Source organism: Leptopilina heterotoma, unplaced genomic scaffold, assembly GCF_015476425.1.
Source record: "Leptopilina heterotoma isolate Lh14 unplaced genomic scaffold, ASM1547642v1 Lhet_0, whole genome shotgun sequence".
Classification (NCBI taxonomy): Eukaryota; Metazoa; Arthropoda; class Insecta; order Hymenoptera; family Figitidae; genus Leptopilina; species Leptopilina heterotoma.
The window spans coordinates 1,185,839-1,202,174 of record NW_025110811.1 but is presented as its reverse complement, the minus strand read 5'-3'; the positions used below and the strand labels follow the sequence as shown (position 1 = coordinate 1,202,174).

The 16,336-nt window shown below is 22.3% G+C and overlaps 3 protein-coding genes across 4 annotated transcripts; 2 read left to right on the top strand and 1 right to left on the bottom strand.

Annotated features, from left to right (window-relative positions):
• LOC122508021 (coiled-coil domain-containing protein 134-like) lies at nt 1–2,849 on the top strand. 2 transcript variants are annotated; one of them, XM_043621128.1, is made up of 5 exons: nt 1–309; nt 604–810; nt 926–1,250; nt 2,556–2,581; nt 2,713–2,846. In XM_043621128.1, the coding sequence occupies exons 1-5, from the start codon at nt 174–176 to the stop codon at nt 2,733–2,735; spliced, it is 717 nt and encodes a 238-aa protein (XP_043477063.1). In that variant the 5' UTR covers nt 1–173; the 3' UTR covers nt 2,736–2,846. The 2 variants fall into 2 exon arrangements, with proteins under 2 accessions (XP_043477063.1, XP_043477146.1); XM_043621211.1 differs by lacking the exon at nt 2,556–2,581 and having other exon boundaries at nt 2–309; nt 2,713–2,849.
• A 144-nt stretch (nt 2,850–2,993) lies between these two features.
• Nucleotides 2,994–13,952, top strand: LOC122507817 (chitin deacetylase 1). Its single transcript, XM_043620765.1, has 9 exons — nt 2,994–3,302; nt 7,442–7,557; nt 8,882–8,993; nt 9,093–9,220; nt 9,343–9,548; nt 9,646–9,941; nt 10,320–10,566; nt 12,712–12,903; nt 13,218–13,952. Exons 1-9 carry the CDS (start codon nt 3,251–3,253, stop codon nt 13,321–13,323), a joined length of 1,455 nt encoding a protein of 484 aa, XP_043476700.1. The 5' UTR covers nt 2,994–3,250; the 3' UTR covers nt 13,324–13,952.
• On the bottom strand, nt 13,829–16,251 carry LOC122508323. The gene is made up of 3 exons (XM_043621634.1): nt 15,958–16,251; nt 14,171–14,314; nt 13,829–14,007 (listed from the first exon to the last, which is right to left on the bottom strand). Exons 1-3 carry the CDS (start codon nt 16,124–16,126, stop codon nt 13,958–13,960), a joined length of 363 nt encoding a protein of 120 aa, XP_043477569.1. The 5' UTR covers nt 16,127–16,251; the 3' UTR covers nt 13,829–13,957.
• Between the last annotated feature and the right edge of the window lie 85 nt (nt 16,252–16,336).

Sequence of the window (16,336 nt, the reverse complement as noted above, 5' to 3'; positions counted from 1 at the left end):
AAATGAACGCACACACGTAGGCACACGTTTTACGTGTAAACCAACTAATAATTAGTAGAAGTAGAATTTGTTTTATTAACAATAGAGTGGTGATAGTTTTTCTTTACATAAATGTTAAGAGACGATAATTGTATTTGTAAACTTAGATTAGAATCTTATTATTATTTATAAAAATGAAAAAATTCGGTATTTTGCTGTTGTTGTCAATAATAATGTATCGTTCACATGCGCAACAGCCGGAAAGTGAACCAATCAACAATGAGGATTCTTCGAAGCGGGAACTATTTGAACAACAAGAAATTGAACTGTGTATCCTTTTGTTATAATCAAAGATTTGCTTTTGTGTCTCTAAACTCTTAATCCTCTCAATATAATAATATTTATTTTACAAATAAAATAATAAAAACTATTTCTGCGGTTTTACACAATTATACAAAAATAACAGAAACATAACCTTAAAATTGCTTCTTTCTTCGGAGAGTGTCACATGTGTCACATTTACGTTATTTTTTGATTGTTTAAACATTTATAAACAAAAACAAATTTATAGTGGAAAATTGGGACAATAGAATATAATTTTCCTTAATTGTTTATAAATTTAAGTTAAAAAATTATTCACAAGACGACGAAGTGAACACAATGAGGCAGTAAAAAGGATACAGAAAATTGAAAATTACGAGAAACGATACAAAATGTTATCAGTTTTAGTCGAGAATGTTTATAATGTTATAGACGCAAATCGACAATTTTTGGAAAAAGTTAAATTCGATCCCAATGTTTTATTTCAAGAAAATCCTGAAGTGAAAGACGGTAAAAATTTGAATTCTAATTTAGGGATAAATATTGGCCTTTTTTGGAAATACTTTTTATTAGTGAATAAAATGTCAATTAATTTATAGTAAATAAATATTTAATAATAATTTAGCACTTTCTGGAATACTGGAAAATACGGCACTCTTTGGAGACGTGGTTTTACATTTTCCCGATATAATGCAAAGAATTTTGAAGCATCAACCAACGTGGCATTCGCTGATGAAGTGGTCCTTTAGTTTTGTCAGTCAAATGAGACATCTCTTGGATAAATCAACATTTACGAGACTTCATTTAGCAGAGCAGGAACTTAATTTTATCCCAAGGAATCCTGATTACGTGAATCCCTATTGGACAAATCCTAGCGAAGACACGAACAAGAAAGCAGCATTGAAAAAAGAAAAACGAAAAAAAGAACCGAGAATCACGAGAATTGAATTGTAAATAAATTTTTAATTTTAAAAAATTTACAATTCAAAAAAAATGTGAATAGAAAATTTTTTCTATTCAATTTTTAGCAAATTTATATCAGAATTAGAAAATATTTTCTATTTAATTTTTATTCTACTTTTACGAAATTTTTAAATCAGAATGTATTTTCTATTTAAATTTTATTCCATTAATTAATTTTATTTTATTTAAAATTTTTCAATTAGAGAAAATTTATTATATTTAAATTTTTATTCCATTTTTACGAAATTTTTTAATCAGAAACCCTTTTCTGTTCAATTTTCATTTCACTTTTACAAAGTTTTTGAATCAGAAAATTTCTATTTAAATTTTATTCCACTTTTATTAAATTTTTGAATCAGAAAATATTTTCTATTTAAATTTTTATTCCATTTTTACTAAATTTTTTAATTAGAAATCATTTTCTGTTTAATTTCTATTCCATTAATTGATTTTGTTTTATTTGAAAATTTTTTAATTTTAGCAAATTTTATAGAAAATTTGTTTTCTATTTAATTTTCATTCCATTTTTTACTACATTTTTGAATAAGAAAATATTTCTATTTAATTTTTACTCTTAATTGATTTGATTTTATTTCAAATTTTTGAATTAGAGAAAATTTATTCAATTTAATTTTTATTACATTTTTACTAAAATAGAATATAAAAAAGGAAAATATTTTCTATTCAATTTTCATTCCACTTTTACAAAGTTTTTGAATCAGAAAATATATTTTATTTAAATTTTATTCCACTTTTACTAAATTTTTGAGTCAGAAAATATTTTTGATTTAAATTTTTATTCCATTTTTACTAAATTTTTGAATCAGAAAATAGGTTTTATTTAATAATTTTATTCCAATTTTACTGAATTTTAAAAATTAAATTTTTTATCTACATTCTTATACAATTATCAAAGTTAAATTTTAAGTGAATAGCGAAACCAAAAATTTATTTTTACGTTTAATGTAAAAATATTATTAATTCTTAAGTAGATTATACTTCAATGTTGATTTAATTTTAATAATTCAATTTTTGAAAACAATTTAATTTCGAATTAAGGAAATTACAATAATTTATAATTATAATTAAAATTTGTAATTAAAATGAAATATATTTTAATAACAAAATACAATTTTAATTAATTGATCTTGATTTTTAATCAATTACTTACATTTAATTTAATTAATTAATTTAATTACATTTAATTCAATTTACGATTAAAATCTATTTATAAAGAAAGAAAATTACATAAAATTTGCCTCGTTGCTGAACATTTAACCATAAATGGATAGTTTGTCAATTTTGTCTTCTAAAAAAGGTGAGAAAATTTTTTTTTCAAAGAAACTGTTTGCTTAGAAAATGTTTGCTAAATTAAAAATTGAAAATTGAAACTTGAGTTTCTGAAAAAAAATGCAAATTTATATTTAGAATTGTATTGAAATTTTTCAGAGAGCAGTGAAGAAGAAAATTAAAAAGGAATTGAAAGAAAGAAAATATAATTAGAATTTATAATCAAGTTGTTGACTAGAAGAACTTGAGAGTTCATGCAACTAACGAAGGATCCTGGAACGATTGGTTGGCAGTCAATTTACAGCTATTTATTTGTAGCCGATAAAAGCTACTTTTCTCAGGCGTCTGTCTCGACAGAGGTAGAAAGTGGTCAGCCAATGAGCTGAATAGTTAGAAGCCTGTTTAAGTGAGACTCTGTGGAAGAGGGCTTTGGTCTTGTAGTCTCTTTCATGAAGAAAGAATCACTGGTGTACCATCTGTAGTGTCGTGTGAGGAGTTGTTGCTCCGAAAAAAGAATCCCCCTTTTTCATTTCACTTAAACAGATGATAAATTTTAATTACCGATTTACAAAGTGTCAATCGTGTGTTGAAGGAAACAAAAAATTATTTCTCTCCATCCGGAGGGAAAAAAAGGGGCAAATTTGGTGAACGACCGTGAGCGCATTCAGTGCTTCTTTTTAACGCCACGGAAGAAATCATGAAGTTTTCCAAAATCTTGTTTCTTTTCTTATTCTTTATTTTAGCCATTGGTGAGTTTTTCTATTTTTTATTTTCCAAATTAAAGCTTCAATTTAAAGCAAATCGAAAACTATTTTCTATTTTACAAATAATAAATTTACAAAATTGTTTCCTATTTTTATATTTCAAAACATTTTCTCTAAACTAAAAATTACAAATATTAGAAAACCATTGTTTTTGTAATTTAATTGTTTTTTTTGAAATATTTTAAATATTGAAAAATGTGGGGAAAAAAATTAAATAGCCTTGGGAAGATTTGACGAAAAAAAGAGAATTGACAAATTTTAAGAGTAACGAACTGCCTTGAACTTTATAAGTTTGTCACTCAACTCTCAAAGGACCAAATTTTACTTTCTTTTCACTTTCTCCATTATTTCTATAGAATTCTGCAATATTCACTTCGTGATATTTTTTTTTTAAATTGATATTTAAATTTAAATTTTTTAAATTCTACAAATTTTTACATTTGATAATAATCTCCCAAATCAATTTTATTGATCAAAAAATCGTTTTTGTTTCTTTTGAATCAATTAAAAGAATAGAAACTAAATACTTGCAAGTAAAATTAATCATCTGTTAAAATATTTTTAAAAAAATTATTTAAAAATATTATAGAAAATTAATTATCAAATTTAATTCCAAACTACTAAATTTAATTCCAATTATTAATTACCGATTATACTATCTATTTATTTAATCGATGAATTATAATTTTTTTGTTATTTTCTTCAAATATGTTGGTAAATTGCAAAAAAGGGAAAATTACTTTTTAATGAAAAATATAATTTACTGAATTGAGAGTGAAAGAATTAATTATAAATTTTTTCAAGTATAAATCGATTAAAAAAAATGGGCTTCTCTCAAAGTTTCTCTACCGTTTACATAAGATTGGTGCATACATCCAACACATATATAAAAACGTTTTACACTCGTATGTGCTTCGAGACTTTTATTCTCATGGTGCACAACGTCATTGCCACATGCTGCACCTTCACTTTCCACTATACACTGTCAATGTACCGTTTTTTTTTACACTTCATTATTATAATTTCCCACTGATGAAAAGTAATTAATTGTTCCTTTTCGAAATAAAAAAAAAAAAAATTAAATAGGGCCCGAAAAGAAAGTAGTAAATTAAAATTTTCTTTTAGAGTTGAATTTCAATGGCGGTTATGATAATTAATTTTATCAGAAAAAGAAATTTTCTTATTAGAATAATATTTTTATTTAAAAAATAAAATAAATGAAATTTTTATTTGTAAAATTTATCAAATTTCTTTATTTCATTAGAATAATATTAATAATCGTTGTATTCCGTTGTATTCCGTTGTATTCCGTTTGATTTTTGTTTCCTAATTTTTTAAATAATTTTTCCTTTTAATATTTTGAATTTAAAAATCTATAATTCAATGTTTTGAAGATTAAAAAATACGTAAAATTAATTAAACCAAATTATTTTCAATTGAAAATATTTCTTTTATAATTTTGAATTTTATAATTATTGTTGTATTGAAAATAATAGAATTTCTGCGAAAAATTTTATTATTTATGAAAAAATTATATTTTTTCAAAGTATTTGATTAAATTATTTCCTTATAAAAAGTTTTACTGAAGTTTTTCAAAATAATAAAATTTTTGGGAAGAATTTTTTTACGAAGAATTTTATTAAAATTTTCGAAAATAATTGAATGTTTTCGAGAAATTTAAATAAAATTTTATTGAAAATTTATTTCAATTCTCATACAGAATTTAATCAAAATTTTTCAAAATAATTGAATTTTTTTTAGAAATTTTACTAAAATTGTATTAAAAATAATTGAATTCCTGCGAAGAATTTTATTAAAATTTTTGAAAGCAACATATAATTATAATTGATTTGTAAATAATTCAATAATTGGATTTTTTAAAAATTTTGAATCTGAAATTATTCCAAAATTCAAATTAATTATTTGAAATTAAAAATTTTTTTTCATTTGCATAATAACAATAATGTAAGAATATAATTATTAGGTATATTATAAATATTAAATTCTAATTAAAAAAAGTGAATGAACAAACAAATTTATGAAAATTAATAACAATTAATGAATAATAAATCTCACAGCGAATTTTAGAATTTGATTCAAAAGACACTATTTTGTTTATTTCGTATTTGTTTTTTCAATTTATTTTTCTAATTCCAATCATCAATTGCTTCTTGAATGTTTTATTTTGAAATGTAGATCAGTTTTAGTTTTTTTCTCACGTACTTAATTCGTGATTAATGATCGACAACAAAATGTAAAGAAATAATTATCATTCAAGACACACAAATTGAGGGGAAATCAGAATTTCCAACTGTTCCTTTTTTCATCTTCTTTATTGTACTGAAATAAAATTTCAATACAATAAAAGAATTTTAACATTCAAAAATTAAAAAAACTTTCTGTGAAAAAAGAAAATAAAAATTAAACATCATTAAAGAGATAAAATATTCGAAAAGAAAATTTAATTTAAACGTTAAAATTTAAATTAATACAATTTAAATATCAAATAACTGTCGAAAATTAAAAAAAAAATTTGTAAAAAGAAGGAAAATAAAAATTCAGCATAATTAAATGATAAAATATTCTATACACGAAAGAGAAGAAAAAAAGTCGAAATTTAAATTAATATTAAAAAATAATTTTTAAACATTTATTTTTAAAAATGACGATGTTTTTTCATTAGATCTCTAACTTCTCCAGACATTCAAGGTCAATATTTAAATTCCAAATATGTTCGATAATTTTTAAAATTATTTTAAAGGTCGATTACCTATCTTTTCACTGAAAAATTGGAAACAAAATATTATATGTAAAATAGTTTCGCTCTTGAAGAAAAATAAACGTCAAGTTCCGAAAATAAGTTAAATGGAAAATGAACTTGTCTCAGGAGGCATTTTATCCGAACAGGTTTTTGTGTATTTAAAAAAAGAAAGAAAAAAATGAAAAAAAAATTGGAGAATTAATGTTTGGGCCGAATGTGTCATTGAGATATTGGAATGTCCGCAACAAAGTTTCTCACTTTCTCAAACCTCTCTTTTTTCTGGGTCCCATCGGAATTTCTCTCGCCCATTTTCTAATCACATTTACCAGTTTTCTTCAAAAATTTGTAGTTATTTTTTAGAATTTTTAATAAAATTCTCAAAATGGTGTGATACTTCTTTAAAAACAAAATTTTTCAAATAAAAAATAATGAAACATCCAAATTAATTATAAATTCTTCAAATTTATGTATGAAAACGGTTTATATTCTAATTAAATAATTAATTAAGGAATAATTTGTTTGTTGTTGAAATTTAAAAAAAAATAATTGAATCATTGCGAAGAATTTTATTATGATTTTGAAAAATAATTGTATCGAATATAATAAATATTAATAATTATAATTAAATATTAATATTAGATTTTATGTTAAAGGGAAAAATAAAATAAAAAAGTGGGTGTAAAAACATGAAGATTAAAATTGTATCAAGAAAATAGACAAACGAGTTGACAAAGAAATACATTCATTTATAAATTGTGAATGCAAATACTGAAAATGACCTACTAAAGATACCATCCAACTGCTGTAATTTGCATTTGAAAAAATTCCAGCAATGGGTGTGATTAACTCTGTTACACTTATGAAGTTACGAGATTTAAATTGTAAAATTGCACAAGATTCATTAAAATGATGTAAATTGTTAATGAACTGAAAATTCCGTAAATTCCCTAACTTTACAGTTTATAAAAAAAATATTTTTTATAATCATATTATTATTAGGAAAAAAATATTTAAAAAACCAATAAGTTCCAATCGTAATTAATGTTTTTAAATTTACTTTTTCATTATTAATTTTGTTTAAAGTGTATAAAATATTTTATGGTAATATATTAGAAAAAATGTAAGCTGCTTGATCAACCTTATTTTTCAATCTTGCATTTTGCATTTTAATCTGTAAAAATTAATTGAAAGGTATAAGCAGCAAAAGTGGGAATAAACTCAATTTATTACAAGATCGTTGATCTGCAAAATTAAAAATGAAATTTTCTTTCTAAAAAGTAAATTAAAATCTAAATAAATAAATTTCCCTTTTTTGTCGAAATTTATAAATATTTATTTACATAAATATTTTCAAATATTTCAGTTAATGGTCAAAAAGCCAAAAAAGAAGAAGAGAAAAAAGACGAGGAATTCAAATGTCCCGAAGGTCAAGGAAATGGAAATTTCGCCGATCCACTAACTTGTAGAAGATTTTATCAGGTAATTTTATTTTAATATTTCGATTCCAAAAAAAAATTATATTTTAAATTCTTTAGAGTATTAATTCAACGAATTACCAAATTTTTCGAAGAATTAATATTTTTCTCCTTTCAACTCTTTCAGGTTTCGTACTCAATAATTAATTTTAAGAAAGTATCAAAAAGTAGCCTTAAAACAAAAAGAAGGAGTAAAAAAGTAATTTTCGAAAAATTAAAATTGACGCCTGAATTTTTTCATAATAGAATAATTTTTTAAAATCAATATTTAATTAAAATTATTCAAAACTTTAATAATTTTCTTTCAAAATAAAAATTTAAAAATTACAATTTTACAACAATTACAATTTTCAAAGATTTCAATTCAAAAATCTTTTGAAATTTAATTATTTTTAACATTTCTAAAAAATTTTAACTGAAATTCAATTTTAAATCAATTTTTATTGGAAAGTTCTACGAACTCAATTATTTATACAAAAATAAATAATTTATTCAATGCAGGAATAAATCTTAAAATTGAATTCTTATAAAGAACTTTGTCAAAACTTTTTATAATAATTGAATTCATTCAAAGAATTTTAATAGAGTTTTTAAAAATAATTGCATTTTTCGAAGAATTCATTTATAATTGTATTAAAAATAATTGAACTTTTCTGAAGAATTTTATTATTTATGAAAATAATTGAATTCTTGCGAAGAATTTTATTTATTTTTAGAAATAATTGAATTCTTCGGAAGAATTTTATCACAATTTTTGGAAATAATTTAATTTTAATTCAACTCATAAAATTTTTGACAATTAGATATTAAATCCATCAAAATTTTTAAAAATAATTGAATTTTAATTTCATTTTTAAAATTTTCAGCAATAATTCAATTTTTTTGGAGAAATTTTATTTAAATGGTTAAAAAAAAGTATCCAAATAGTAGAAAATTGTAAAAAAAATTAATAAAAATAGTAGTTTTCAGTAGAAGAGTACGAAGCCTTCAGTCTTGTGTTGATAATTAAAATAGACAATGAAACCGGAAATAATTCCTTTCTCATAACTGAAAATTCTGCAAGTAATTATGCATTGTGTCAAGGAAAGACGATTATATTTGGCTATTGTGGTAATATTAACAAAAAAAGTTTGTCAATATCATTACAAAAGATTTTAACGAGTGTAATAATTTTCACAAAAAATTTCATTACATCCATAGACGAATCATTGAAGCGTTAAAAATTTTTGCACAATCTCGATTGTTAGAGGAAAGATAGAAGAAGAAAGAAACTAAAATTCTTCGGAATGAAATATTAATTTAAAAACTTAAAAATTTCTCAATTTCAGTGTGTCGATGGTTATCCATATTTAAATAGATGTCCGTCAGGTCTTCACTTTGATGACATCAGTAAATTCTGTACATTCAAGAATGAAGCGCGCTGTGGTCCAATTGCAACGAGTAATTAGAATAAAATTTTCTCTCATAAAAAAAAATATTCTCTCCTTTATATAATATTAATTATTAATATTAATTTGAATGTTTCACTAAATTTTGTAGCACCAGCTCCAGCAACAGATCCACCAACTGATTTAGCAGAACGATGTGATACATCACAATGCCAACTTCCCTATTGCTTCTGCTCTAGAGATGGAACAATTATTCCTGGTGGTCTTCAACCAAAAGATGTGAGTGAAACTAAAATCTGAATAACCAGAAAATGAAACTAAAAACTGAAATCAGAAAATAAAACTAAAAATTGAAACTAAAAATTGAATTCTTTTCTAATTAACCAAAAAATAATTTACAGACACCACAGATGATAATAATGACTTTCGATGGGGCGATAAATCACAATAACTTCGATCACTATCAGAAAATATTCACCAAAGATCGAATAAATCCAAATAATTGTCCTCTGAAAGGTACATTCTTCATTTCTCACGAATATTGTAATTACAATATGGTTCAAAGTCTCGCTCACGATGGACATGAAATTGCGACTGAAACAATTTCGTAAGTTGATTTTTTAAAATTATGCACAATTTAATTTTCTATAAAATGAATATTTGGAAAAATTGATGTGCGATAATTGTGAATTATTTATTTTTAGACTTCAAAAGGGCTTAGAAGATAAAGGCTATGAAGAATGGGTGGGCGAAATGATTGGAATGAGAGAAATTCTTAAAAACTTTAGCAATATTTCAAGTTCCGAAGTTGCTGGTATGAGAGCTCCATATTTAAAACCAGGACGAAATACTCAGTACAGTGTCATTGAAGATTTTGGTTACATTTATGACAGTAGCATTGGAATTTCACCTCTTAAGGTTCCTATCTGGCCTTATACTCTCGATTATAAAATCCCCCACGAATGCAAATCGGGAACGTGTCCCACGAGATCTTTCCCAGGTATCAAACTGAACTTGGAAAAAATCAAAAGATTATTTTCATTCACAATTAAGAATTTTTGAGAAATTATTTCGAAAACAAAATAGGAAACTAACAAAATTTTAAAATAGAAAACTAAAATTTGAAAATAGATAACTAAAATATGAAACTAAACAACTAAAATTTAAAAATAGAAAACTAACATTTGAAAATAAAAAGGTAAAATTTGAAAATAAAGAACTAAAATTCGAAAATAAGAAACTAAAATTAGAAAACAGATTTCGCGTAATTAATTAAATCGATAATTAATTTTAAAAAAGTAGCTTTAAGACTGAAAAAAGTAGTAAAAAAAGAAAACATTTTTAAAGTACATACAGTAATTTAGAAAATAATTTTCAGGAATTTGGGAACTACCTTTAAATGCTCACTACGTCGAGACCTACGAAGGCGGTCATTGTCCATACCTCGATCAATGTGTACTTCACAATCACGATCCTCATGAAGTTTTTGAATGGCTTAGAGAAGATTTTGATCGCTACTATAGACAGAATCGTGCTCCATATATGATGACATTCCACACAAATTGGTTTCAAATTAAAGAACTCGAACGAGGTCTTCATAAATTTTTAGACTGGGCCCTTGAACAGTAAGTTTTCTTTCTATTTCTTAATTTTTATTCCAATAAGTTTCTAAAATTCTTCGCAAACATTCAATTATTTTCATAAATAAAAAAATTTTCACAGGAATTCAATTACTTAAAACAGAATTTTCTTAATATTTTTCGAAAAAAATCAATTATTTAAATAGATTTTTATAAAATTCAATTATTTTCAAAAGTAATAAAATTCTTTAGAGAATTTCAATCATGTTCAAAAATTTTTTTTGCAAAATTCAATTATTTTCAAAAATACTAAGAAATTTTTTTGGCAAAAAATCAATTATTTTAATAAATAATAAAATTCCTGGAATGAATTTAATTGTGTTTACAAATTTTAATAAACTTCTTCTAAAGAATTCAATTATATTCATAAATAATAAAATTTTTTACAAGGAATTCAATAATTCTTTTTCTTAATTTTGATTTTAATAAAATTCTTCGAAATAATTCAATTATTTTCAAAAATGTTGATAACATTTTTCAGAATAAATCAATTAATTTCTAAACAAATGTAATTAAATTCCTTAAAATAATTTAATTATTTTCAACAAATTTTAATAAAATTCTTCGGAACAATTCAATTTTTTCCCAAAAACTTTAATAAAATTATTCGACAGAGTTTAATTATTTTCAATATAATTGTTTTCAATTTCTTGAAAGAATTTAATTATTCTCACAAATTTTAATAAAATTCTTCGCAACAATTCAATTATTAAAAATATTAACACATTTTTTCGGCTAGAATTCAATTATATTCATAAATAATCAAATTCCTGGAAAGAATTTAATTATTTTCACAAATTTTAATAAACTTCTTTAAAAGAATTCAATTATTTTCTACGCAAACATTTAATTATTTTCATAAATAATAAAAATTAGACAGGAATTCAATTATTTACAAATAATAAATAAATAATTGATTAATTTTTCGTGATAATTGAATTATTTTTATAAATAAGAAAATTTTCTACAGTGAATTCAATTATTTTCATAAAATTCTTTTTAAGAATTCAATTATTTTCTTAAATAATATCATTATTCCTTTTAGGAAATTAATTATTTTAAAAAATAATAATAATATTCTTCACAGAAATTTATTTATATTCAAAAGTTTTAAAAAATCAGGCAAAAATATTAATTTTAATAAAATTTTTTGAAACAATTCTTATTTATTTTCATAAATAATATACAATTTTCAAAGATATTCAATTATTTAAAATAATTACACAATTTTCATAAAATTTTTTGAAAAAAAAAATATTTCTTTAAAAAGATTTTTTAAATTCTTCTCAAGAATGCAATTATTTTAAAAACTTTATTAAAATTCGTTGATAAAAATTCAATTATTTTCATAAATAATAAAAACTCATCGCAGAATTTCGATTATTTTTAAAGTAATTTAAAATTAATTCCGTTAAAAACGCAATTATTCTTAAAAATTTTAATAAAATTCTTCGAGAAAAGTCAATTATTTAACAAAATTTGATATAATTTGCTTCTTAGAGTGTAATAATTATTTTCAACTCATTTTCAATTACATTTTTTGAATGAATTTAATTATTATCAAAAATTTGAATACAATTCTTCGTAAACATTCAATTATTTTAAAAAATGTTGATAAAGTTCTTTATAAGAATTCAATTTTAAGAAATATTCAATTTTTCAGATAAATTATTTATTATTTAAATAATTGAATCAGATTGAATTCTCGTAGAACTTTCTAATAAGAATTGATTTAGAATTGAATAAAATAAAATGATAATAGTTTTGAATAATTTTATTTATAAATTTCAAGAAAAAAAATGATTGGATTTTGAAAGAATTACTTTTGTAATTTTTAGAAATAGTTAAATTTCAAAAATGCGTTACTTTGAAATGATTTGAAATATTTTAATTCCTGTAGACAAAATAAATAGGTATTTAAATATTTATTTAAAAAAATTATTCTATTTTTGAATGTAATTAAGAAATTATAGAAAAATTGAGTCGTCAAGTTTAATTAATTCGATAGCTACTTTTTTCGGACTTTAAGCTACTTTTATTCTTTATTTCTCCTAAAAACAAGAAATTGATTAATTAATAAATAACAATTTTGAAATGAGAAAAGAAATAAATTTTTATCTTAATTTACAGACCTGACGTTTATTTTGTAACTGCAACGCAAGCCCTAACTTGGATAACAGATCCAAAGCCACTCAATGAGTTGCATAATTTCGGAGGATGGGCATGTGCAAAGAAAGGAAATATTCCCGGACCACCTTGCAATAATCCTAATAAATGTGCTCTGGACTTTAAACCACCAGAGTCTAATTTTACTTCAGTTAGGTAAGATTATAAATTTAAATTTGTTTAAAATTAAAAAAATAAGAAATTACAATTTTTCTAAGTTATTAAAAAATTGTAATTGTTATTTTTTCGAAATTAAATTATTTTAGACACAATTTGCACCCTGCAATGCTGATTTCAAATTTATATTATTATATTGCTATCTATACAAATTAAAAAATTTTTTATTCTCAAAATCAACTTCAATTTTCAAATAAGTTTTAGATTCAAAAATTCAACCTTAATAATAACAGGAAAGTAGAAAATATTATTAGAAAAAGAAAAACGTTCTATATTTAAATTTTTGTTTCTAGATACTTGGAAGCATGTAGGGAATGTCCGAATAAATATCCCTGGGTTGGAGACGCAAAAGGCACAGGATATTCGAATGATATCTACAATCCTGAGAAAATAAAATAATATTCTTCACATTGAAAATATTTTAAAGACTTCGAGACTTTGTACAAAGTAACGCCGTTTCCTGTAAAAGAAACCCCCCGTAAACGATGATATAAACGATATCAAAATAATTTTGAAAAATCGACAACTTATTCTCTTCGAAGAATGAGTTTATCGTCAACTTTTACGAGAGCGCCTATTAAAATATTTAGTGTCGATCGAATGCTTTTTTTTAAATGAATTAACGAAAAATTTCGCGAACAATCTTTCGAATCCATTGTCGAGGATTCATTTTGTTATTAGTGTTTTTATTTTTGTTTTCTTTTTTTTGTTTTGTTCTTGTCAATGGTGCATGATTATTTGAGTGTGTGTTAAATGCAATTGTAATGATGAAGATAAAAAAAATCCTATTGCTCAAATTCAATTTTTTATAGAAAAATAAGAAAACTGTCACATAAAAAATGATTCGTTGAAAATAAGATACAATTTTTGTTGAAAAAGAAATTTGATTTTAGAATTCTTATTATTCATATTGACAATATTTATTTATTTCAACCATTAATTACAAGACGTTTGTTTCACTTATCTCTGTTTGTCTATTTCGCAGAAATAAGATAATAGTAATAATAAAAAGCTATTAATTAACTTTACCTCATTATCGTATTGGTATCCATGTATTGAATAATTCTCCATGCTTTTTGCGTTCTGAAAAAATAATTATTCAAATATTATTTTGATTCAATTTTTCTTAAATTGCAATTTATTTTTATTCTTAACATTTTTTTTTATGAGTCAAGATAATTGAAATTGCAATTATAATAATAAATATTAGTTGTAGAATTCATAATGAGATATTTGTGAAATTTACCAGGCGGAGGAAAATCTTCAGGATGGCGAATTATGTAATCTCGTAAAATTGCATCTCTTCTAGCATTTCTTCTATTCACATAACTTTCTGCTGCATATCCCCAACCGAATAATACGGCTGTTATTCCGAGATGTAAATAAGGTCCTAAAGTGGAATAATTTCGAGAATTTAAAATCAATTTATAAACAAAAGTAGATAAAAAAAATGTATGAAAAAGTAAAGAAAAATAATTAAAATTTTATTCGAAAAATTAAATTTAACGCCAAAAATGAAATTCATTTTAGTCGATTAACAAAAATTTGATTCACTATATACTTTCCTGACTTTCCAGATTTCAATAAAAAAAAATAAAATTAATTTTTTTTCTCGTCCTGGTAATAATTTCAATTCTCAATTTTTCTAAAATTCAATATTTTTCAAAGTTTAGATTAGAATTCTTTAAAAATAGAATTATATTTCAAAATAATTTTTAAAAGTAATAAAAAAATTAAATTCTTTAAAATATAAAATTTATTTCAATGAAATTTAACAAAATTTCCAATTAATTGGAAATTTAATTTAATCTTTTTAAATTATTTATACAGGAATTGTACTATCTTCAAAAAATTTTAATTACAATTTTTCAAAAGACTTCTTTCATAATTTCTATATTAAATTATTCAAAACTGGAGTGATTTTTGTTAAATTTAAATTAATAATTTAATAATTTTGTTCAAAAAAAAAAATGTTATAAATAATTAATTGATTTCTTTCGAAGAATTGTAAGAACATTTTTAAGAAAAAAAAAATTGTATTTCTGTAAACATTTTTATCATTAATGAAAATAATTGAATTATTGCTAAGAAATTTATTCAAAATAATTGAATTCTTTTGAGAAATGTTATTAATTGTGAAAATAATTGAAATCTTGGTAAGAATTTTATTAAAAATAATATTAAATTCTTATAAAGAATTTTAACAAAATTTTTCAAAATAATTGAATTTCTGCGAAGAATTATATTATTTAGGAATTAATTAAATTTTTTTTAACAAACAATTTTATTGGAATTTTCAAAATAATACAATTTTAATAATATTCTTTAAAATAATCAAATTACTGCGAAGAATTTTATAATTGAATTTTTTCGAGGAATATAATTAAAATTGTATTGAAAATACATTTCAATTCTCATAAAGAATTTAATGAAAACATTTAAAAATAATTGAATTTTTGCTAAGAATTTTATTTAATTTTTAAAAATAATTAATTTTATTAAAATTTTCGAAAGTAATTGAATTTTTTCGAGGAATTTAATTAAAATTGCATTGAAAATATATTCCAATTTTCATACAGAATTTAATTAAAATTTTTCAAAATAATTGAATTTTTGCGAAGAATTTTATCTTATTTCTGAAAATAATTGAATTTTGGCGAAGAATTTTGTCTGATTTTTGAAAATAATTGAATTTTTGAGAAGAATTTTGACAAATTTTTCAAAATAATTGTATTTGTAAATAATTGAATCGTATCGAAGAATTTTATTAAAATTGTTGAAAATAATTTTTTTATTTCAACTATTAGAGGATTTAAAAATGCAAAAAAAAATTAGTGTTTAGTGTCACAAATCTAAAAAAAATATCCAAATAGTAGTAATAAAATATCATAACATCACAACAGGATTCATTTATATGTTGAAAAGATACAAAATAAACAAAAATATTTTTACTTTTCAGATTTTTTAAATGTCTGAAATTCAAGATACGTTTATCAGAGTACAAAAAAAATTATTATTAAATTTATAACTTACGAGAAAAGGCTTTTAATCCTCTAGTATGATTTATGTAACAAGCTAGTCCAGGACCAACTACGAAAGGAGGTATTTTCATCCAATATTTTGCAATAAGATGTGGTTCGTATAAAGGATCAAACGAAAGTAAATCCAGTGCCCATTTGATGTCTGGATTATCACTTTCCATGTTTCTATGTACAATATAGATATAATTAAATGCCAATAAAATTGTTAAACGTTAATTAGATATCAAAAACAATTTTTTGGATTATCAGCTGATTGACTGTCTCACGAACAGACCTAACCTAAAAAAATTTACCGATTTTCATAAAGGCGAGTTCACGATTCGCTGGAAACAAGAGGGGTTTTTAACACTAATCGAGATGTGAAAACACCT